Below are 21,926 nucleotides of genomic sequence, written 5' to 3'. Positions count from 1 at the left end.
CCCCTCTATAAGAGGCCGGGAAACCCCGCGCGGGCCTCTTTTCCTCACGGAGACGCCGCGGCCGCCGCCACGTGAGTTCGGCGGGGCCGGGGGGGGCCCGGAACGGGGGGGGCGAGGGGGTTGGGGGGCCCGGGGGGGGTCGTGAAGGCTTTTTGGGGGGGTCGTGGGGCCTTTTGGGGCCGGGGGGTTGGGGGGCGCTGAGGCGGGAATGGGGGGTTCAGCCCTAAGGGAGCCCCTATGGGGGGGAATTAAGGTGGGGGGGGGGTACAAAGTGCGAATTGGGGGCGCTCAGGGGTCGGGGGGGGCGTGGGGGAGGAATTGGGGGCACCCCGGGGTGGGATTTGGGGCTTCAGGCCGCGTGGGGGGCGGGGCTGAGCCCCCAAACGGCGGCGGGACGTTGCCCCTTTAAGAGCCGCGCGGGGGGGCCCACGCTGCCCCTTCAAAGGGCGACGCGCGCCCCCCAGCTCGCCCAGTTTGAACGGGGAATGGGCTCTAATCGCCTCGTGCTGCTAATTAATGAAGGTTAATTAAGCCCCCCGCTCATTTGGGGGTCTGGGGGGGGTCCCAGCGCCTCCTGCCCCCCCCAGTTTCATTCCCAGTGTCCCCCAGAGCTCTCCCAGTTCATACTGGGAAGGTCCTTTCAAGCCTCTTTATCTTCACTGGGACCCTGAAATGCTTCGTGTTTTGTTCGTAATTAACAAAGGTTAATTAAGCCCCCCGCTCATTTGGGGGTCTGGGGGGGTCCCTGCACCTCCTGCCCCCCAGTTTCATTCCCAGTATCCCCCAGAGCTCTCCCAGTTCATACTGGGAAGGTCCTTTCAAGGCTCTTTGTCTTCCATAGGACCCAAAACCACTTAGTTTTATTTGTAATTAACAAAGGTTAATTAAGCCCCCCGCTCATTTGGGGGTCTGGGGGGGTCCCTGCACCTCCGCCCCCCCCAGTTTCATTCCCAGTGTCCCCCAGAGCTCTCCCAGTTCATACTGGGAAGGTCCTTTCAAGCCTCTTTGTCTTCCATAGGACCCAAAACCACTTAGTTTTATTTGTAATTAACAAAGGTTAATTAAGCCCCCCGCTCATTTGGGGGTCTGGGGGGGTCCCAGCGCCTCCTGCCCCCCCAGTTTCATTCCTAGTGTCCCCCAAAGCTCTCCCAGTTCATACTGGGAAGGTCCTTTCAAGCCTCTTTATCTTCACTGGGACCCTGGAATGCTTCGTGTTTTGTTCGTAATTAACAAAGGTTAATTAAGCCCCCCGCTCATTTGGGGGTCTGGGGGGGTCCCAGCACCTCCTGCCCCCCCCAGTTTCATTCCCAGTGTCCCCAGAGCTCTCCCAGTTCATACTGGGAAGGTCCTTTCAAGCCTCTTTATCTTCACTGAGACCCTGAAATGCTTCGTGTTTTGTTCGTAATTAACGTGGGTTAATTAAGCCCCCGCTAATTAGGGCTCAGGGGTCGAGTGGGGGGTCCGGGCCCCTCCCGTGACCCCAGTTTCCAACTGGTTTCCCAGCATGAGCGACTGGGAGACGGCGCCGGCCGTGACCGAGACCCCCGACATCAAACTCTTTGGGAAATGGAGCACGGACGACGTGCAGATCAACGACATCTCCCTGCAGGTGGCGCTGGGGGGGCCTTGGGGGGGGGGGGGGGAGGGTTTTGGGGGGTTTACGGGGTCTGGGGGGGTGGTTGGAGAACCTGGAGAAGGTTGAGAAGGTTTTGGACGAGGTTGAGGTTCTAGAGAAGCAGGAGAACGTTGAGGAGCAGGACGAGGTTCTGGAGAAGGTTGAGCTTTTGGAGAACCAAGAGAAGGTTCTGGACAAGGTTGAGGCTCGAGAAGATTCTGGACAAGGTTGAGGTTCTGGAGAACCAGAGGAAGGTTCTGGAGAAGGTTCTGGAAAAGGTCCTGGAGAAGGTTCTGGAGAACCAGGAGAAGGTTCGGGAGGTGGTTGAGAAGGTTCTGGAGACCCAGGACAAGGTACTGGACAAGGTTGAGGTTCTGGAGAAGGTTGAGAAGGTTCTGGAGAAGGTTCTGGACAAGGTTGAGATTTTGGAGAACTGGGAGAAGGTTCTGGAGAAGGTTGAGGAGGTTCTGGAGGTGGTTGAGAAGGTTCTGGAGGTGGTTGAGAAGATTCTGGACAAGGTTGAGCTTTTGGAGAACCAGGAGAAGGTTGAGAAGGGTCTGGACAAAGTTGAGAAGGTTCTGCAGAAGGTTGAGGAGGTTCTGGAGGTGGTTTAGAAGGTTCTGGAGGTGGTTGAGGAGGTTCTGGAGGTGGTTGAGAAGGTTCTGGAGGTGGTTGAGAAGGTTCTGGAGGTGGTTGAGGAGGTTCTGGAGGTGGTTGAGGAGGTTCTGGAGGTGGTTGAGAAGGTTCTGGAGGTGGTTGAGAAGGTTCTGGACAAGGTTGAGCTTTTGGAGAACCAGGAGAAGGTTGAGAAGGTTCTGGAGAAGGTTGAGGAGGTTCTGGAGGTGGTTTAGAAGGTTCTGGAGGTGGTTGAGGAGGTTCTGGAGGTGGTTGAGAAGGTACTGGAGGTGGTTGAGGAGGTTCTGGAGGTGGTTGAGAAGGTTCTGGAGGTGGTTGAGCTTTTGGAGAACCAGGAGAAGGTTGAGAAGGTTCTGGAGAAGGTTGAGAAGGGTCTGGACAAAGTTGAGAAGGTTCTGGAGAAGGTTGAGGAGGTTCTGGACAAAGTTGAGAAGGTTCTGGACAAAGTTGAGAAGGTTCTGGAGAAGGTAGAGAAGGTTCTGGACAAGGTTCTGGACAAGGTTGAGATTCTGGAGAAGGATGAGAAGGTTCTGGACAAAGTTGAGCTTTTGGAGAACCAGGAGAAGGTTCTGGGGAAGGCTGAGTTGGTTGGTTGGCTGATGATCTCCAAAGCTGGTTGGTCAATGGTGTTCAAGGCTGGTTGGTTGATTGATTGGTTGAGGGTCTTCAAGGTTGGTTGGTTGGTTGATTGGTTGAGGGTCTCCAAGGTTGATTGGTTGAGGGTCTTCAAGGTTGGTTGGTTGGTTGAGGGTCTTCAAGGTTGGTTGGTTGGTTGAGGGTCTTCAAGGTTGGTTGGTTGGTTGAGGGTCTTCAAGGTTGGTTGGTTGGTTGAGGGTCTTCAAAGCTGGTTGGTTGGTTGGGGATCTTCAAGGCTGGTTGGTTAATGGTGTTCAAAGCTGGTTGGCCAATGGTGTTTGAGGCTGGTTGGTTGGTTTATGGTCTCCAAAGCTGGTTGGTCAATGGTGTTCAAGGTTGGTTGGTTGGTTGATTGGTTGAGCGTTTTCAAGGTTGGTTGGTTGATTGGTTGAGGGTCTCCAAGGCTGGTTGGTTGAGGATCTCCCAAGCTGGTTGTCCAATGGTCTTGAAGGCTGGTTGGTTGGTTGATTGGTTGAGGGTCTTCAAGGTTGGTTGGTTGATTGGTTGAGGGTCTCCAAGGTTGATTGGTTGAGGGTCTTCAAGGTTGGTTGGTTGGTTGAGGGTCTTCAAGGTTGGTTGGTTGGTTGATTGGTTGAGGGTCTTCAAGGTTGGTTGGTTGATTGGTTGAGGGTCTCCAAGGTTGATTGGTTGAGGGTCTTCAAGGTTGGTTGGTTGGTTGAGGGTCTTCAAGGTTGGTTGGTTGGTTGAGGGTCTTCAAGGTTGGTTGGTTGGTTGAGGGTCTTCAAAGCTGGTTGGTTGGTTGGGGCTCTTCAAGGCTGGTTGGTTAATGGTGTTCAAAGCTGGTTGGCCAATGGTGTTTGAGGCTGGTTGGTTGGTTGATGGTCTCCAAAGCTGGTTGGTCAATGGTGTTCAAGGTTGGTTGGTTGGTTGATTGGTTGAGCGTTTTCAAGGTTGGTTGGTTGATTGGTTGAGGGTCTTCAAGGTTGGTTGATTGGTTGATAGTCTCCAAAGCTGGTTGGTTGAGCATCTCCCAAGCTGGTTGTCCAATGGTGTTCAAGGCTGGTTGGTTGGTTGATTGGTTGAGGGTCTTCAAGGTTGGTTGGTTGATTGGTTGAGGGTCTTCAAGGTTGGTTGGTTGATTGCTTGATGGTCTCCAAGGCTGGTTGGTTGATTGGTTGATGGTCTCCAAGGCTGGTTGGTTGAGGATCTCCCAAGCTGGTTGTCCAATGGTGTTCAAGGCTGGTTGGTGGGTTGATTGGTTGAGGGTCTTCAAGGTTGGTTGGTTGATTGCTTGATGGTCTCCAAGGCTGGTTGGTTGATTGGTTGATGGTCTCCAAGGCTGGTTGGTTGATTGGTTGATGGTCTCCAAGGCTGGTTGGTTGATTGGTTGATGGTCTCCAAGGCTGGTTGGTTGAGCATCTCCCAAGCTGGTTGTCCAATGGTCTTGAAGGCTGGTTGGTTGGTTGATTGGTTGAGGGTCTTCAAGGTTGGTTGGTTGGTTGATTGGTTGAGGGTCTTCAAGGTTGGTTGGTTGGTTGATTGGTTGAGGGTCTTCAAGGTTGGTTGGTTGATTGGTTGATGGTCTCCAAAGCTGGTTGGTTGAGCATCTCCCAAGCTGGTTGTCCAATGGTGTTCAAGGCTGGTTGGTTGGTTGATTGGTTGAGGGTCTTCAAGGTTGGTTGGTTGGTTGATTGGTTGAGGGTCTTCAAGGTTGGTTGGTTGATTGCTTGATGGTCTCCAAGGCTGGTTGGTTGATTGGTTGATGGTCTCCAAGGCTGGTTGGTTGAGCATCTCCCAAGCTGGTTGTCCAATGGTCTTGAAGGCTGGTTGGTTGGTTCATTGGTTGAGGGTCTTCAAGGTTGGTTGGTTGGTTGATTGGTTGAGGGTCTTCAAGGTTGGTTGATTGGTTGATAGTCTCCAAAGCTGGTTGGTTGAGGATCTCCCAAGCTGGTTGTCCAATGGTGTTCAAGGCTGGTTGGTTGGTTGATTGGTTGAGGGTCTTCAAGGTTGGTTGGTTGATTGGTTGAGGGTCTTCAAGGTTGGTTGGTTGATTGGTTGAGGGTCTTCAAGGTTGGTTGGTTGATTGCTTGATGGTCTCCAAGGCTGGTTGGTTGAGGATCTCCCAAGCTGGTTGTCCATTGGTCTTGAAGGCTGGTTGGTTGGTTCATTGGTTGAGGGTCTTCAAGGTTGGTTGGTTGGTTGATTGGTTGAGGGTCTTCAAGGTTGGTTGGTTGATTGGTTGAGGGTCTTCAAGGTTGGTTGGTTGGTTGATTGGTTGAGGGTCTTCAAGGTTGGTTGGTTGGTTGGTTGATGGTCTCCAAGGCTGGTTGGTTGTCCAGTGGTGTTCAAGGCTGGTTGGTTGGTTGGCTGATGGCCTCCAAATCCCATTGGCCGCCGACACGCCGCCGTCGCCCCCCGCAGGACTACATCGCGGTGAAGGAGAAGTACGCCAAGTACCTCCCGCACAGCGCGGGGCGCTACGCGGCCAAGCGCTTCCGCAAGGCGCAGTGCCCCATCGTGGAGCGCCTCACCAACTCCATGATGATGCACGGCCGCAACAACGGCAAGAAGCTCATGACCGTGCGCATCGTCAAACACGCCTTCGAGATCATCCACCTGCTCACCGGGGAGGTCGGCGCGCGCGGGGTTGGGTGGTGAGGGGGTGGGGTTGGGTGTTGAGGGGGTGGGTTTGGGTGTTGGAGGGTGGGGTTGGGTGTTGGAGGGTGGGGTTGGGTGTTAAGAGGGTGTTTTGGATGTTGTTGGGTTTTGGGTGTGGTGTTGAGGGGGTGGGTTTGGGTGTTGAGGGGGTGGGTTTGGGTGTTGAGGGGGTGGGGTTGGGTGTTGAGGGGGTGGGTTTGGGTCTTGGAGGGTGGGTTTTGGGTGTTGTTGGGTTTTGGGTGTTGTTGGGTTTTGGGTGTTGTTGGGTTTGGGGTGTTGAGGGGGTGGGGTTGGGTGTTAAGAGGGTGTTTTGGGGGGTGTTGGGTTTTGGGTGTTAAGAGGGTGTTTTGGGGGTTAAGAGGGTGTTTTGGGTGTTGTTGGGTTTGGGGTGTTGTTGGGTTTTGGGTGTTGAGGGGGTGGGTTTGGGTGTTGGAGGGTGGGGTTGGGTGTTGGAGGGGGGTTTTGGGTGTTGTTGGGTTTTGGGTGTTAAGAGGGGGTTTTGGGTGTTAAGAGGGGGTGGGTTTGGGTGTTGGAGGGGGGGTTTGGGGTGTTGTTGGGTTTGGGGTGTTGTTGGGTTTGGGGTGTTGTTGGGTTTGGGGTGTTGAGGGGGTGGGGTTGGGTGTTCAGAGGGTGGGATTGGGTGTTGGAGGGTGGGGTTGGGTGTTAAGAGGGTGTTTTGGGGGGTGTTGGGTTTTCGGTGTTGAGGGAGTGGGGTTGGGTGTTGAGGGGGTGGGGTTGGGTGGTGAGGGGGTGGGGTTGGGTGTTAAGAGGGTGTTTGGGGTGTTGTTGGGTTTGGGGTGTTGTTGGGTTTGGGGTGTTGAGGGGGCGGGTTTGGGTGTTGAGGGGGTGGGTTTGGGTGTTGAGGGGGTGGGTTTGGGTGTTGAGGGGGTGGGTTTGGGTGTTGGAGGGGGGGTTTGGGGTGTTGTTGGGTTTGGGGTGTTGTTGGGTTTGGGGTGTTGTTGGATTTGGGGTGTTGTTGGGTTTGGGGTGTTGTTGGGTTTGGGGTGTTGTTGGGTTTGGGGTGTTGAGGGGGTGGGGTTGGGTGTTAAGAGGGTGTTTTGGGTGTTGTTGGGTTTTGGGGGGTGTTGGGTTTTGGGGGGTGTTGGGTTTTGGGTGTTAAGAGGGTGTGTTGGGGGTGTTGGGTTTTGGGTGTTAAGAGGGTGTTTTGGGGGTTAAGAGGGTGTTTTGGGTGTTGTTGGATTGTTTTGGGTGGTGGGGGGTGGGTTTGGGTGTTAAGAGGGTGTTTTGGGTGCTACAGTTGGGGTTTGGATGTTGGAGGGTGCGTTTGCCTGTTGAGGGGTTTGGGTATCGAGGGGTGTTGGGTGGTGTTGGGCGTTTGGGTGTTGAGGGGTGGGTTTGGGTGTTAAGAGGGTGGATTTGGGTGTTGAGGGGTGTTTTTGGATGTTGGAGGGTGGTTTTGGGTGCTACAAGTGGGGGTTTGGGTGTTGTGGGGGGGGGGTTAAGTGTTGAGGGGGGGGTTTGGGTGTTGTGTTGTTGGGTTTTGGGTGTTGTTGGGTGTTAAGAGGATGGGTTTGGGTGTTGAGGGCTGGTTTTGGGTGTTGAGGGGTGGTTTTGGGTGCTACAAGTTGGGTTTTTGGGCACTAGAACTTGGTTGGTTTTGGGCGCCAAAACTTGTGTGTTTTGGGCTCTAGAACTTGGGGTGTTTGGGCTCTAGAACTGGGGGTTTTGGTGCTTGAACTTGGGGGTTTGGGGCTCTAGAACTCGGGTGTTTTGGGCTCTAGATCGCTGGACTTTGGGGCTCTAGAATGATAGGTTTGGGGCTCTAGAACTCAGGTGTTTTGGGCACCAGAACGCTGGGCTTTGGGGCTCTAGAACTCTGGTGTTTTGGGCTCTAGATCGCTGGGCTTTTGGGCTCTAGAACTTGGGTGTTTTGGGCACTAGAACGCTGGGCTTTTGGGCTCTAGAACTTGGGGTTTTGGGCACTAGAACTGGGGGTTTTGGTGCTAGAACTTGAAGGTTTTGGGTACCAGAACTCTGTAGTTTTGGGCACTAGAACGCTGGGCTTTTGGGCTCTAGAACTCGGGCTCTTGTGCCCCGGGTGGCCCTTTTTGGCCCCCTGGGAGGCTCTTTCCTGACCCCCCCGCCCCCCCGTCCCGTCCCAGAACCCCCTGCAGGTGCTGGTTAACGCCATCATCAACTCGGGCCCCCGCGAGGACTCGACGCGCATCGGCCGCGCCGGCACCGTGCGCCGCCAGGCCGTGGACGTGTCCCCCCTGCGCCGCGTCAACCAGGTGCGCCCCCCCCCAAAAAACACCCCCGGCTCTCTCATTAACACCCCAAAACCTCCCTTTCTGACGCCCTTTTTGGGGCCGTTTCAGGCCATTTGGTTACTGTGCACCGGGGCGCGCGAGGCCGCCTTCCGCAACATCAAAACCATCGCCGAGTGTTTGGCCGACGAGCTCATTAACGCCGCCAAGGTAACGAGATGGGGACTTAATTAGCGCCTTTAACGCTTCACAGGCGTCGCCACCCTCCCCTAAATTAATCCCCCCCCCATGTTTTTTGGCTCATTTTGCCCCATTTCTTGCCGCCCCCCCCCCAGGGTTCGTCCAACTCTTACGCCATCAAGAAGAAGGACGAGCTGGAGCGCGTGGCCAAGTCCAACCGTTAATGTCACCCGTGGCACCCCCGGCAATAAACGTCACTTGGTTGTGACCCCTCTGGGTGTTTTGGGGCTGGGGGGGGGGCGTTGGTTGGGGTTTTGGGGGGGTCTTTGTCCCCCCACCATGTCCACAGGTTTGGGGTGTCGCTGTGCCCACATTGGGGGGTGACAAGACAGTCGTTGGATCTGGCCCGTTTCAGGTCTGGGAATGAGCTGGGCCTAAGAACAGTCAGATCCAGGAACAGTCAGATCCAGGAACAATCAGACCCAGGATAAGCCAGATCCAGGACCAGCCTGGAACCAGGATTAGCCTGATCTAGGACCAATTGGATTGAACAACTGGAGTGAAGTCACATCCAGGAACAGTCAGATCCAGGGACAATCGGATCCAGGATAAGCCGGATCCAGGACCAGCCTGGAACCAGGATTAGCCCGATCTAGGACCAATTGGATTGAAGAACAACTGGAGTTAAGTTGGGTCCAGGGACAATCAGATCCAGGACCAGCCTGGAACCAGGATTAGCCTGATCTAGGACCAATTGGACTGAAGAACAACTGGAGTGAAGTTGGGTCCAGGGACAGTCAGATCCAGGAACAGTCAGATCCAGGATAAGCCGGATCCAGGACCAGCCTGGAACCAGGATTAACCTGATCTAGGACCAATTGGATTGAAGAACAACTGGAGTGAAGTTGGGTCCAGGAACAGTCAGATCCAGGAACAGTCAGATCCAGGATAAGCCGGATCCAGGACCAGCCTGGAACCAGGATTAGCCTGATCTAGGACCGATTGGATTGAACAACTGGAGTTGAGTCAGATCCAGGAAGAGTCAGATCCAGGAACAATCAGATCCAGGAACAATCAGACCCAGGATAAGCCGGATCCAAGACCAGCCTGGAACCAGGATTAGCCTGATCTAGGACCAATTGGATTGAAGAACAACTGGAGCGAAGTTGGGTCCAGGACCAGACAGATCCAGGAAGAGCAAAATCTAAGACCAGCTTAGATTGAGAATAAACTGGGCCTGGGACCAGCCTGATCCAGGCTGGACCAAGGAACAACCAGATTTAGGATCAGTTGGACCAAAGAACAGCCAGACCCAGGAACAAGTAGACTCAGGATCAGCTGGATCATTTCTTCCCACCCCAAAGCTGAGCTCAACCCATAGGACCAACTGTAGGCCTGGCCTACAGCTCTCCAGCCAATGTAGGACCAGGTGTTGCTCCCCTTGCGCGGTGAAACCACCACAACAAACACAGTGACAAGGAGCAGAGTCCGGTTGTTCACTAAAGTGCAACTGTACATCTGAGAAACCAGACCCCCCAAGACAACAGTCTAAAGCCCGGCCTAACGCTGAGCTCGACCTTCCAGACGCCGCCTGTTACAGGCGGCCGATACGGCACCGAAAACCGGCGGCGGTTGCGGTGGCGACCGATCCCGAACCGGCCGTCACAGTCGCCGATCCCGTTGTGCGATTGTCCGTCCGAGTTGGGCGCTCCGGCCTGGCTTAACTGGACTCGGGTTTTATGCTACAGCCTGACGTTAAAACTACAGGAATCACAATGCGACCACCGGCACCCCCAGGTGGGTGTTGGGGACACCCGGAGGGGACGACCCGAGGGAGTCGGGTTGACTCAAGGGGACACGGGAGGGTTGTGGGGGACGTGGGACGACTGTAGGGGACGTGGGACGGTTGTAGGGGACCCAGGTTGACTGGAGCAGAGATGAGACGACTGTAGGGGCAGCTGTGGGGCTGCAGGATGACTGTAGGGGACCCAGGATAATTGTAGGGGACACAGATTGACTGTAGGTGAGGTGGGACGGTTGTAGGCGACAAGGGACGGTTGTAGGGGACCCAGAACGGTTGTAGGTGGCCCAGGACGGTTGTAGGAGTCATGGGATGGTTGGTGGGGATATGGGACGGCTGTAGGTGCAGTGGGACGGTTGTAGGGGATCCAGGACGATTGTAGGGGACACTGCGGGGGTCTCCATGCTGTTTGCCCCACCCCCCCCTTTCCCCGTTTCCAACAACACCCGGTGAGCGGGTGACAAGAACACAACCCTCCAACCCCACATCCGGGGAGCTTAAAAAACAGCTAAACACCTTAAAAACACCCAATAAGGTACCCGAGAGGCTCCGCCCCCCCCGTGACCCCACCCTGTGACCCCGCCCTGTTTAGCCCCGCCCCCCCGCTCGGCTCCGCCCCCCCCCCCCGGTGTCACTTGTAGAGCAGGTGGACGCGGCTGCCATCACAGTTGCCGCGGCCCAGCTTGTCCGCCTGTTCGGACACGAGGCAGCGCACCAGGGGCAGGTTGGGGGGGTAGAACGGGCCCGGGGGGGCGGCGGGGGGCGGGGGGGACCCCAGCGAGGGGGGCAGGTGGTTGTTGTCACCGTCGCGCGCGGGGTTGGACGAGCGGCGGCGGGAGCGGAGCTGTTGGCGGTCGTGGAGCTGTTGGCGAAGCTCGGAGACGCGTTCCTCCTTCTGCGGCCAGGAACGCACGTTGGGGTCCCGACCCCCAGAAATGACATTTCGGGGGGGTCTGACCCCCAAATAGACAAATTGGGGGGTCTCTACACCCTAAAAAACGGGGTCCCCCCCATATCATCTTTGTTGAGCTGTTGCTGTCTTGGTGACAATCAACCCCTTGAAGCTCCAACCACCTACACCAGGGGGTCAAACCCCCATTTTGGGGTGTCTAGGCCTCGAAAATAAACTTTGGGGGGTCTGTCCCCCCCACCCCAAAGATTTGGGGGTCTCCACCCCCTCAAAAATAGGGTCGTCCCCCCACATCATCCTTGTTGAGCTGTTGGTGACAATCAACCCCTTGAAGCTCCAACCACCTACACCAGGGGGTCAAACCCCCATTTTGGGGTGTCCACCACCCAGGAAGATGAATTTTTGGGGTGTCTGCCCCCCCAAAAAAGCCCCGTTTGTGGGCCCCCCCCCCACCTCGGCGATGATTTTCTCCAGCTCGCGGTTCTCCTTCTCCAACAGCCGCGACTTCTCCTCCTCGTTGTTGTTGGTGGACGAGCCCGTTTTCATGGTGTCCTGCTGCTCCGACTGCCACTCGCCCCGCGTGATGAGCCGGCGCATCTGCAACAACCCCCCGGTGTCACCGACACCCCCGCCCGCTTGTCCCGTGTCCCCAAATGTCATCGTCACCTCCACAACCCAACTGGAGGAGAAACAACCTTGAGGCAACACCTTGACCCAATAAGGACATTGAACAATTGTTCCTTCCCACCCTAGAAGAAACAGCCAGACCCAAAACACCTGGAACTCAAAACACCCCAACCATGATACACCCGGTTGTCCCATGTCCCCAGGTGTCACCTCCACGAACCAACTGGAGAAGAAACAACCTTGAGGCAACACCTTGACCCAACAACGACATTGGATGATTGTTCCTCCCCACCCCAGAAGAAACAGTTGGACCCAAAAACACCTGGACCCCAAAACACCTGGAACTCAAAACACCCCAACCATGATACACCCGGTTGTCCCATGTCCCCAAATGTCATCGTCACTTCCACAACCCAACTGGAGAAGAAACAACCTTGAGGCAACACCTTGACCCAACAAGGACATTGGACGATTGTTCCCCTATGTCCCAGAAGAAACAGCTGGACCCCAAAACACCTGGACCCCAAAACACCTGGAACTCAAAACACCCCTCAAATACACCCGGTTGTCCCATGTCCCCAGGTGTCACCTCCACGACCCAACTGGAGAGGAAACAACCTTGGGGCAACACCTTGACCCAACAACGACATTGGACGATTGTTCCTCCCCACCCCAGAAGAAACAGTTGGACCCAAAAACACCTGGACCCCAAAACACCTGGAACTCAAAACACCCCAACCATGATACACCCGGTTGTCCCATGTCCCCAAATGTCATCGTCACTTCCACAACCCAACTGGAGAAGAAACAACCTTGAGGCAACACCTTGACCCAACAAGGACATTGGACGATTGTTCCCCTATGTCCCAGAAGAAACAGCTGGACCCCAAAACACCTGGACCCCAAAACACCTGGAACTCAAAACACCCCTCAAATACACCCGGTTGTCCCATGTCCCCAGGTGTCACCTCCACGACCCAACTGGAGAGGAAACAACCTTGGGGCAACACCTTGACCCAACAACGACATTGGACGATTGTTCCTCCCCACCCCAGAAGAAACAGACCCCAAAACACCCCAACCATGATACACCCGGTTGTCCCATGTCCCCAGGTGTCACCTCCACGACCCAACTGGAGAAGAAACAACCTTGGGGCAACACCTTGACCCCACAAGGACATTGGACGATTGTTCCTCCCCACCCCAGAAGAAACAGACCCCAAAACACCCCAACCATGATACACCCGGTTGTCCCATGTCCCCAAGTGTCACCTCCACGAACCAACTGGAGAAGAAACAACCTTGAGGCAACACCTTGACCCTACAAGGACATTGGACGATTGTTCCTCCCCACCGCAGAAGAAACAGCTGGACCCAAAAACACCTGGACCCCAAAACACCTGGAACTCAAAACACCCCAACCATGATACACCCGGTTGTCCCATGTCCCCAAATGTCATCGTCACCTCCACAACCCAACTGGAGAAGAAACAACCTTGAGGCAACACCTTGACCCAACAACGACATTGGATGATTGTTCCTCCCCACCCCAGAAGAAACAGTTGGACCCAAAAACACCTGGACCCCAAAACACCTGGAACTCAAAACACCCCAACCATGATACACCCAGTTGTCCCACGTCCCCAAGTGTCACTTCCACAACCCAACTGGAGAAGAAACAACCTTGAGGCAACACCTTGACCCCACAAGAACATTGGACGATTGTTCCCCTGTGTCCCAGAAGAAACAGCTGGATCCCAAAACACCTGGACCCCAAAACACCTGGAACTCAAAACACCCCTCAAATACACCCGGTTGTCCCATGTCCCCAAGTGTCACCTCCACGACCCAACTGGAGAGGAAACAACCTTGGGGCAACACCTTGACCCTACAAGAACATTGGACGATTGTTCCTCCCCACCCCAGAAGAAACAGACCCCAAAACACCCCAACCATGATACACCCGGTTGTCCCATGTCCCCAGGTGTCACCTCCACGACCCAACTGGAGAGGAAACAACCTTGGGGCAACACCTTGACCCAACAACGACATTGGACGATTGTTCCTCCCCACCCCAGAAGAAGCAGCCGGACCCCAAAACACCCGCCACCACCCCCCCCCGTCCCCGTTGTCACCTTGGGGACAAACAGCACGACCAGGGTGATGTAGGAGGAGAAGACGACGGCCAAGGACGCGAAGGCGAAGGCCGCGTCCTGTTGGCTGTTGAGGATCATGGTGACGGGCGCCGTGATGAGGCAAAGGACCTGGGGGGGGGGGACACGGGACATTCGTGGGGGTCCCAGGTGCCGTGGGGTGACAAGGCGGAGGGGACACACCCCCCGGGGGTCTCACCGCCACGTTGTAAATGGCCATTCCCACCGCGCGGTGGTCGTTGATCTTCTCGGTGGACACGCTCTTGGTCTCGTAGGCCAAGAAGATGCCCAAGAGCAGCAACAGCCCCTTGAAACCATAAAATATCCCTATGGGGGGGGACTAATGGTCAATCGGGGACCCCCCCAAGTGCCCCCCAGGTGTCCGTCCCCCCCCCCCGACCCACCGAGCCAGGTGTTCATCTTGGTGGAGCTACAATGTTCCAGCTGGGGCAGGATGGAGACGTCGGTGTCCGTCTTGGGCTCCTCTTTGGTGAACTCCTGGGGGTCCGGGGGGGACACGGGGGGTGTCCCCACCCCCCAAGTGTCTCGATGATATGAGGGTCACCCCCCCAAAACCAGGAGTGTCCCCCCCAGGGGGCCCCCAACATCTTGAACTTCACCCCAACACCTTGAACTTCACCCCAACAAATGCCTCGATCACCCATTGAAGTAGCCCCCCAAGACTATGGGTGTCCCCCCAATGTTAGGAGTGTCCCCCCAACACCTTGAGTGTCCCCCCAAGGCCTCGAGCACCCCCCAATGTCAAGAGCAACCCCCAAAAGCAGGGACGTCCCCCAGCTGGCCCCCAACACCTTGAGGGTCCCCCCAAGTCAAGAGCATCGACTTGAGCACCCCCCAACCTCTCGAGTGTCCCCCCAACATCTTGAATGTCCCCCCAACCTCTTGAGTGTCCCCCCAACATCTTGAATGTCCCCCCAACCTCTTGAGTGTCCCCCCAACATCTCAAGTGTTCCCCAAGACCTTGAGCACCCCCCAACCTCTTGAGTGTCCCCCCAACATCTTGAGTGTCCCCCCAACCTCTCAAGTGTCCCCCCAACACCTTTAGTGTCCCCCAACATCTTGAGTGTCCCCCCAAGACTTTGAGCACCCCCCAACCTCTCGAGTGTCCCCCAACATCTCGAGTGTCCCCCCAACATCTAGAGTGTCCCCCCAACCTCTCGAGTGTCCCCCCAACTTCTCAAGTGTCCCCCCAAGACCTCAAGCACCCCCCAACCTCACCACCACCCCCCAGCTGCCCCCCAACACCTTGAGGGTCCCCCCAAGTCAAGAGCATCAACTCGAGTGTCCCCCCAACACCTTGAGTGTCCCCCAACATCTTGAGTGTTCCCCAAGACCTTGAGCACCCCCAACCTCTCGAGTGTCCCCCCAACACCTTGAATGTCCCCCCAACCTCTCGAGTGTCCCCCCAACTTCTCAAGTGTCCCCCCAAGACCTTGAGCACCCCCAAACTCTCAAGTGTCCCCCCAACATCTCAAGTGTCCCCCCAACATCTTGAATGTTCCCCCAACCTCTTGAATGTTCCCCCAACACCTTGAGTGTCCCCCCAACACCTTGAGCACCCCCCAACCTCACCACCACCCCCCAGCTGCCCCCCAGCACCCCGAGGGTCCCCCCCTTTTCCGCACCTCGATGGTTCGGTGCAGCGGGTCCACGATCTGCCAAACCACCAGGGTCACCACGTCCAGCCCCACCAACAGCCCCACGGTGGCGTAGAGTTTCCAGGGCTCCAGCGTCTGGGTGGGGACGGCGGCGTCACCGTCACCGCGTTGTCACCCCCCCGCCTTGCAACACCCCGTGGGTGCAACACCCCTCACCTTCCTCTTCTCCTTCTTCTCGTCCTTCTTGGTGAAAACCGTGTGGACCCACCAGATCTTGGTGAACATGCTGCCGTAGGCCAGGCTGAAACCCAAGCCCAGGAGCCACAACCGCGCCTGGGGGGTTGGGGAGAGCCGGTTGTACCTCCGCTGTTCGGTTGTACCTCCCCTGTTCGGTTGTACCTCCCCTGTTCGGTTGTAGCCACTTCCGCTGCACCCCCACAGATGGGACCCACCACCCATGGACCTCCCTTGGCCAATCCCTTTGGAGGTCTAGAGCTCCCGACTGTTCTCCTCCGACTGTCCCCATCCTCTGCCTGTAGCTCTGACTGTTCCTCCCCAGTTGTCCCCATCCCCTGGATTTATCTCCATCTGTTCCTCCTCCATTTGTTCCCATCACTGGGCTACAGCTCCAATTGTTCTTCCTCCAGTTGTCCCCGTCCTCTGCCTGTAGTTCCGACTGTCCCAGTCCTCTGCCTGTAGCTCCGGCTGTTCCTCCTCCATTTGTCCCCATCACTGGGCTGTAGCTCCAACTGTTCTTCCTCCAGTTCTCCCCGTCCTCCGCCTGTATCTCCGACTGTCCCTCCTCTGACTGTCCCCATCCTCTGCCTGTAGCTCCGACTGTTCCTCCCCAGTTGTCCCCATCCCCTGGATTTATCTCCAGCTGTTCCTCCTCCATTTGTCCCCATCACTGGGCTACAGCTCCAACCGTTCTTCCTCCAGTTGTCCCTGCCCTCCGCCTGTAGTTCCGCCTGTCCCCAACCCCCGTACCTGGCAGACGAAGGGGAACAGCCCCGGCCCGATGTGGTACCCATCGAGTCCCAGCGGAAATACAGCCGCCAGCGCCAGCGTGCAGCCCACGGCCGTCATGTTGTTCAGGTACGGCTGTGAGTTCTGGATGTACCTGGGGGGACACGGTGGCACCGTCGGCGACGTCCAGCGGGACAAAACCCACACCCGGCCGAGCTGTATTTTTGCTGGAAAAGGTCCGATTTTGCCCCAAAAGCCGTGGAAACGCGGGGTTGTTGTCGCTCACCGGACGTGGCCGTTGTAGATGTTGAAGGCCAAGCAGATGATGGCCAAGAGGATGCCCAAGGAGGCCAAGACCGAGACGGAGATGAAGAGCTTCTGGGACAGGAAGCGGAAGGTGGTGATGACCTTGGTGTAGTCGGCCGGGGGGGCTCCTCCTGTCGCGACACCGTCGGGGACGTGGGGCGGGGTCTTCTCGACCCCTCCCCCCCGGTGCTGACCCCTCCCCCCACGCGTGACGTCACCCACCGATCCACTTGTCGTTGTTGTACCAGGACAGGTTGTCCTTGGTGCTGTCGTAGTAGCCGATCTTCTTGTAGACGCCCCCTGGAGGAGCAGGAGTGGGTCAGTTCAGACCAGCTGGGGGCCCTATAGGTCCCTTTAGGTCAGTACAGGACTTATAGACCAGTACGGACCAGTACAGACCATCTTGGAGCCCTATAGATCCGTTTAGATTGGTACAGGACTTATAGACCAGTACAGACCATCTGGGAGCCCTATAGATCCGTTTAGATCGGTACAGGACTTATAGACCAGTATAGACCATCTGAGAGCCCTATAGATCCGTTTAGATCAGTACAGGACTTATAGACCAGTATAGACCATCTGGGAGCCCTATAGATCCGTTTAGATCGGTACAGGACTTATAGACCAGTACAGACCATCTGGGAGCCCTATAGATCCGTTTAGATCAGTACAGGACTTATAGACCAGTATAGACCATCTGGGAGCCCTATAGATCCGTTTAGATCGGCACAGGACTTATAGACCAGTACAGACCATCTGGGAGCCCTATAGATCCGTTTAGATCGGTACAGGACTTATAGACCAGTACAGACCATCTGGGAGCCCTATAGATCCGTTTAGATCAGTACAGGGCTTATAGACCAGTACAGACCAGTATAGACCATCTGGGAGCTCTATAGATCCCTTTAGGTTGGTACAGGACTTATAGACCAGTTCAGACCAGTAGGGAGCTCAACTGATCCATTCAGTTCAGTAGAGCCCTACAGACCAGTTCAGACCAGTACAGACCAGTTCAGACCAGTAAGAAGCCCGTGGACTTTCTGTTGCCCCACTGTGGCCACCACTGGTCCCCACTCACCCTGGAGCTGCTCGATGAGCGTCCAGGCCATGCGGGAGCCGCTGGCATCGAAGACAACGTGACCCTGTGGGGCGGAACGGAGACGGGTGACGGGGACACCACGGGTGACAGGGACATGGTGGGTGATGGGGACACCACGGGTGACAAGGACACGGCGGGTGACAAGGACATGGCGGGTGACAGGACCACACCCCCCAGAATGGCATTGGGAGAACAGTGGCCCATGAAGGAACCCTCGGTAGATGCCTTCAAGGTCCCACCACCTTGATGGTGGAGGAGTTGGGGACACAGGACACCTTGGGGACATGGGACACCTTGGGGACACGGGTGACCTCGTCGAGGAGAAGGGGACAGGCGGGTCCTCAATGGCGCCCAACCCACCGAGACGCCCTCGAAGGCGGAGGAGTTGAGGGCCCGGTAGATCTCGTCGGTGATGTTCTTGTTGTTGTAGTTGAAGTCCTCCAAGCGCAAGCCCTTCTTGACCAGCTCGGCCGAGGTCTTGTTGAGCGCCAGGGCCAAGGCCCAGATGGCGTCGTAGGCCAACGGCGCCTCCTGGAAGCCACCGGTCTCCTCCGGGTTCTTGCCCAAGCGCTTCTGGAGCTTCTCGATGAACTCCTGCGAGGTCTGGGCGGAGAGGACGGTGGTGACGCGACGGGGCGGGACGGATGGGACCTGTTGGAGGCCCCGGCCCGGCCCGCACCATGTTGGAGATGCTGCGGGTGTTCTCGGGGTTGAGCATGACGATCTCGGTGGTGACGTGGCCCTCCACGGCCTCCGCCATCTCGGCCTCGGTGCAGTTGATGGCCGGGTCCTTGATGCGGAACCAGTTGTCGGCGTACCAGCCAATGAGGAACCAGACGTACTTCTTGCCGTAGAGCTTCTCCTTGTAGACCTGGGTGGCGGAAGAAGGTCTTCGTCCATCCATCCATGTTCTCCATCCACCCATTTTCTTCTCCATCCATCCATCCATGTTCTCCATCCATCCATCCATCCATCCATCCATCATGTTATCCATCCATCCATGTTCTCCATCCATCCGTGTTCTCCATCCATCCATCCATCATGTTCTCCATCCACCCATGTTCTTCTCTATCCATCCATCATGTTCTCCATCCATCATGTTCTCCATCCATCCACGTTCTTCTCCATCCACCCATGTTCTCCATCCATCATGTTCTTCTCCATCCATCCATCCATCATGTTCTCCATCCACCATGTTCTCCATCCACCCATGTTCTTCTCCACCCACCTGTCCCACCACATCTCCCCCCACTTCCCCCCCCGACGTGTTTCCAACTCCACCACCCATCCCACCCCACTCGGCTCCATCCCACCGTCCCCAAACTGCCCCACGCCCACCCGATGTCCACCCAGCAGCCACCACCCACCGTCCCACGTCCCCGTCACCCAATCACCTCGCAGAAGACCTTCCGCGCCTCCGTCTCATAGAAGAGCCCCACGATGATCCGGGCGTCCTGGCGCTGCGGGGAGACAAATCACCTCGGGGGTGGCTCCTAGAAGGTTCCACGTCCATCCCCGTGGTGGGGGGGACTCGGTGGGGACGTGGACGTGGACACGGACAAGGTGGCCTCACCTTGAGGTTCCTGACGGGCGCGGCGGGGTCGGAGAAGAAGCTCTGGCGGAAGGTGATCTCCAACCCGGCCTCCTTCACCCGCTGGTCCAGGTCGTCGAGGGTCTGGTGGGGCCGCGGGGAACGGGTGGTCAGAGAGTCCATGGTGAGTCGGGGATGGAGCCGCGGGGTGGTGAGAGAGTCCATGGTGAGTCAGGGACATGGGGGATGGAGCCACGGGGTGGTGAGAGAGTCCATGGTGAGTGGGGATGGAGCCGCGGGGTGGTGAGAGAGTCCATGGTGAGTGGGGGATGGAGCGCGGGGTGGTGAGAGAGTCCATGGTGAGTGGGGGATGGAGCCGCGGGGTGGTGAGAGAGTCCATGGTGAGTCAGGGACATGGGGGATGGAGCCGTGGGGTGGTGAGAGAGTCCATGGTGAGTGGGGATGGAGCCACGGGGTAGTGAGAGAGTCCATGGTGAGAGGGGGATGGAGCCGTGGGGTGGTGAGAGAGTCCATGGTGAGTCAGGGATGGAGCTGCGGGGTGGTGAGAGAGTCCATGGTGAGTGGGGGATGGAGCCACGGGGTGGTGAGAGAGTCCATGGTGAGTCAGGGATGAGGGGAATGGAACCATGGGGTGGTGAGAGAGTCCATGGTGAGTCAGAGACACGGGGGATGGAGCCGCGGGGTGGTGAGAGAGTCCATGGTGAGTCAGGGACATGGGGGATGGAGCCGTGGGGTGGTGAGAGAGTCCATGGTGAGTGGGGATGGAGCCACGGGGTGGTGAGAGAGTCCATGGTGAGTCAGGGACGTGGGGGATGGAGCCACGGGGTGGTGAGAGAGTCCATAGTGAGTCAGGGACATGGGGGATGGAGCCACGGGGTGGTGAGAGAGTCCATGGTGAGTCAGGGACATGGGGGATGGAGCCACGGGGTGGTGAGAGAGTCCATGGTGAGAGGGGGATGGAGCCGTGGGGTGGTGAGAGAGTCCATGGTGAGTCAGGGATGAGGGGAATGGAACCATGGGGTGGTGAGAGAGTCCATGGTGAGTCAGAGACATGGGGATGGAGCCGCGGGGTGGTGAGAGAGTCCATGGTGAGTGGGGGATGGAACCGTGGGGTGGTGAGAGAGTCCATGGTGAGTGGGGGATGGAACCGTGGGGTGGTGAGAGAGTCCATGGTGAGTCAGGGATGAGGGGAATGGAACCATGGGGTGGTGAGAGAGTCCATGGTGAGTCAGGGACATGGGGGATGGAGCCACGGGGTGGTGAGAGAGTCCATGGTGAGTGGGGGATGGAACCGTGGGGTGGTGAGAGAGTCCATGGTGAGTCAGGGACATGGGGGATGGAGCCACGGGGTGGTGAGAGAGTCCATGGTGAGTGGGGGACATGGGAGACAGAGCCATGGGGTGGTGAGAGAGCCCATGGTGAATAGGTGGCCACCAAACACACGTATGGGGGTGACGGGTCCCTTGCCAGCGGTGGCGCCGCGGGAGGGGGTGGAGCCTGTTGGGGGCAGGTTTGGGGCCGGGGTGGGAGGGGAGGGGTGTCCGTACCGAGGTGAAAACCTCCGTGGTCTGCTGGATGGTGGCGATCTTGGTCCAGCCCCACTTCTTGAAGAGCTGGACGCGCGTGGGGTTGTGCAGCGTGGCCGAGGGGTGCGTGCGGAAGAAGGTGGGGAAGCGCTGCCGATTGGACAGGGCGGGGGAGCTGGAGCCGTACGAGAGCTGGGGGGCGGGGACGGGTTGGGGGGTGTCGGTGCCCAACACACAGACACCCCCACAGCCGCCTGTAGGCGCTGAGGGGTGCGGACGGGGCTGGGGATGCGCGGTGACAGCCGGACGCTCGACAACAGGCGGACTCGGGTCAATGGGTGTCTAGGTACAGTGTCTAGATACAGCTGAAGATGGAGCAACAACCCGAGAGCAACAACCACACGCAGAGAAGCGACCGCAAGCGCGGTGACAGCCACACAAGGAGCAACAGCCTAAGAGAAACAGTCGCACGTGGAGCAACAACCACACATGGAATTAACAACCACACAGGTGAGCCAACCACACGTGGAGCTACAGCCGCACAAGTTACAACCACCTGAAAGCAACAGCTGCACGAGGAGCTACAACCACACGCACGGAGCAACAACCTGAGAGCAACAACCGCACATGCAGCAACAACCCGTCACACGGAGCAACATCCTGAAAGCAACAACCGGACCCGTAGCAACAGCCGCCCTGCACCCCCAGCAACAACCGCAGGTACAGCCGCGCATTCACCCAAACACGCCATTTCACCCCCACAATGACCCCCCCAACAACCACCCTGTGGCCAATGAGACACCACCCGACCCCAACACCCCATCCCGGTACAACCCACCAGGCAACAGTCGCGCTGCATCCAGCCCAACCCAACCCAACGTGCCCATGGGGATGAATGGGGGGTTCCCAACCTCCTGTCACCCCCCTGGGGACATCGTGGGGACGTTGTGGGGACACCCAGGGGGTTCCTCACCACAATGAGGTTCCACATCCGAGCGGCCTCGGCCACCAACGTGGAGACGCTGCTACAACCGGGCATGAGGATGATCTTGATGGGGTCATTGTAGAGAAGCTCATAGAGATACTTGGTGGCCTGGCCGGGGTCACACTGGGCGGGGGGACACATGGGGGTGGCTGCTGGGACCCCCCCCTCCAACCCACTATAACCCACTTACCCCCCAATTCCACCCCAAAGTCCATTTTAGGGGACCCAGGCGTTCGGGCATCCATCAGAGGGACCCAGGCATCCGGGATACGGGGAGAGGGGGAGGTGGTGGGGGGAGGGGATCCCTGCCCCTCCCCCCCCCCCCCAGTGCTCTTTTTTTGGGGCGTTTTACGAATAATTCAGGGCACGGAAGGGGCCGGATGCCGTTGCCGTGGAAACGCAGCGGGCGGCCCCGGCTGCATCCGTTGCCGTGGCAACCGGGGGGGGGGAACAACCAATCAGAGGGGG

The 21,926-nt window shown here is 57.3% G+C and overlaps 2 protein-coding genes across 2 annotated transcripts; one reads left to right on the top strand and one right to left on the bottom strand.

Annotated features, from left to right (window-relative positions):
* Window positions 1-47: 47 nt before the first annotated feature.
* Window positions 48-8,182, top strand: RPS5 (ribosomal protein S5). The gene is made up of 6 exons (XM_082076723.1): window positions 48-71; window positions 1,504-1,609; window positions 5,270-5,479; window positions 7,630-7,758; window positions 7,846-7,944; window positions 8,070-8,182. Exons 2-6 carry the CDS (start codon window positions 1,505-1,507, stop codon window positions 8,136-8,138), a joined length of 612 nt encoding a protein of 203 aa, XP_081932849.1. The 5' UTR covers window positions 48-71; window position 1,504; the 3' UTR covers window positions 8,139-8,182.
* Window positions 8,183-9,386: 1,204 nt separating this feature from the next.
* Window positions 9,387-21,599, bottom strand: GABBR1 (gamma-aminobutyric acid type B receptor subunit 1; the record flags this gene model as incomplete). The annotated part of the gene is made up of 17 exons (XM_082076726.1): window positions 9,387-10,610; window positions 11,079-11,222; window positions 13,388-13,516; window positions 13,605-13,732; window positions 13,810-13,903; window positions 15,052-15,159; window positions 15,241-15,357; window positions 16,012-16,144; window positions 16,277-16,427; window positions 16,519-16,596; window positions 17,375-17,438; window positions 17,756-17,998; window positions 18,075-18,266; window positions 18,790-18,855; window positions 18,969-19,070; window positions 20,495-20,665; window positions 21,447-21,599. 17 exons carry the CDS (start codon window positions 21,597-21,599, stop codon window positions 10,347-10,349), a joined length of 2,337 nt encoding a protein of 778 aa, XP_081932852.1. The 3' UTR covers window positions 9,387-10,346.
* Window positions 21,600-21,926: the final 327 nt, after the last annotated feature.

Source organism: Streptopelia decaocto (genome assembly GCF_964273445.1).
Source record: "Streptopelia decaocto genome assembly, contig: HAP1_SCAFFOLD_1182, whole genome shotgun sequence".
NCBI classification, from domain to species: domain Eukaryota; kingdom Metazoa; phylum Chordata; class Aves; order Columbiformes; family Columbidae; genus Streptopelia; species Streptopelia decaocto.
Note: the sequence above shows the minus strand (reverse complement) of the source record. Positions and strands in the feature narration are given on the sequence as shown.

Excerpts from the sequence above, each read along its gene's own strand:
- RPS5 (XM_082076723.1), top strand. The coding sequence starts at position 1,505 with ATGAGCGACTGGGAGACGGCGCCGGCCGTGACCGAGACCCCCGACATC. Across the intron at positions 1,610-5,269 it reads TCAACGACATCTCCCTGCAG|GACTACATCGCGGTGAAGGA; the intron begins GTGGCGCTGGGG and ends CGCCCCCCGCAG. Across the intron at positions 7,945-8,069 it reads AGCTCATTAACGCCGCCAAG|GGTTCGTCCAACTCTTACGC; the intron begins GTAACGAGATGG and ends CCCCCCCCCCAG.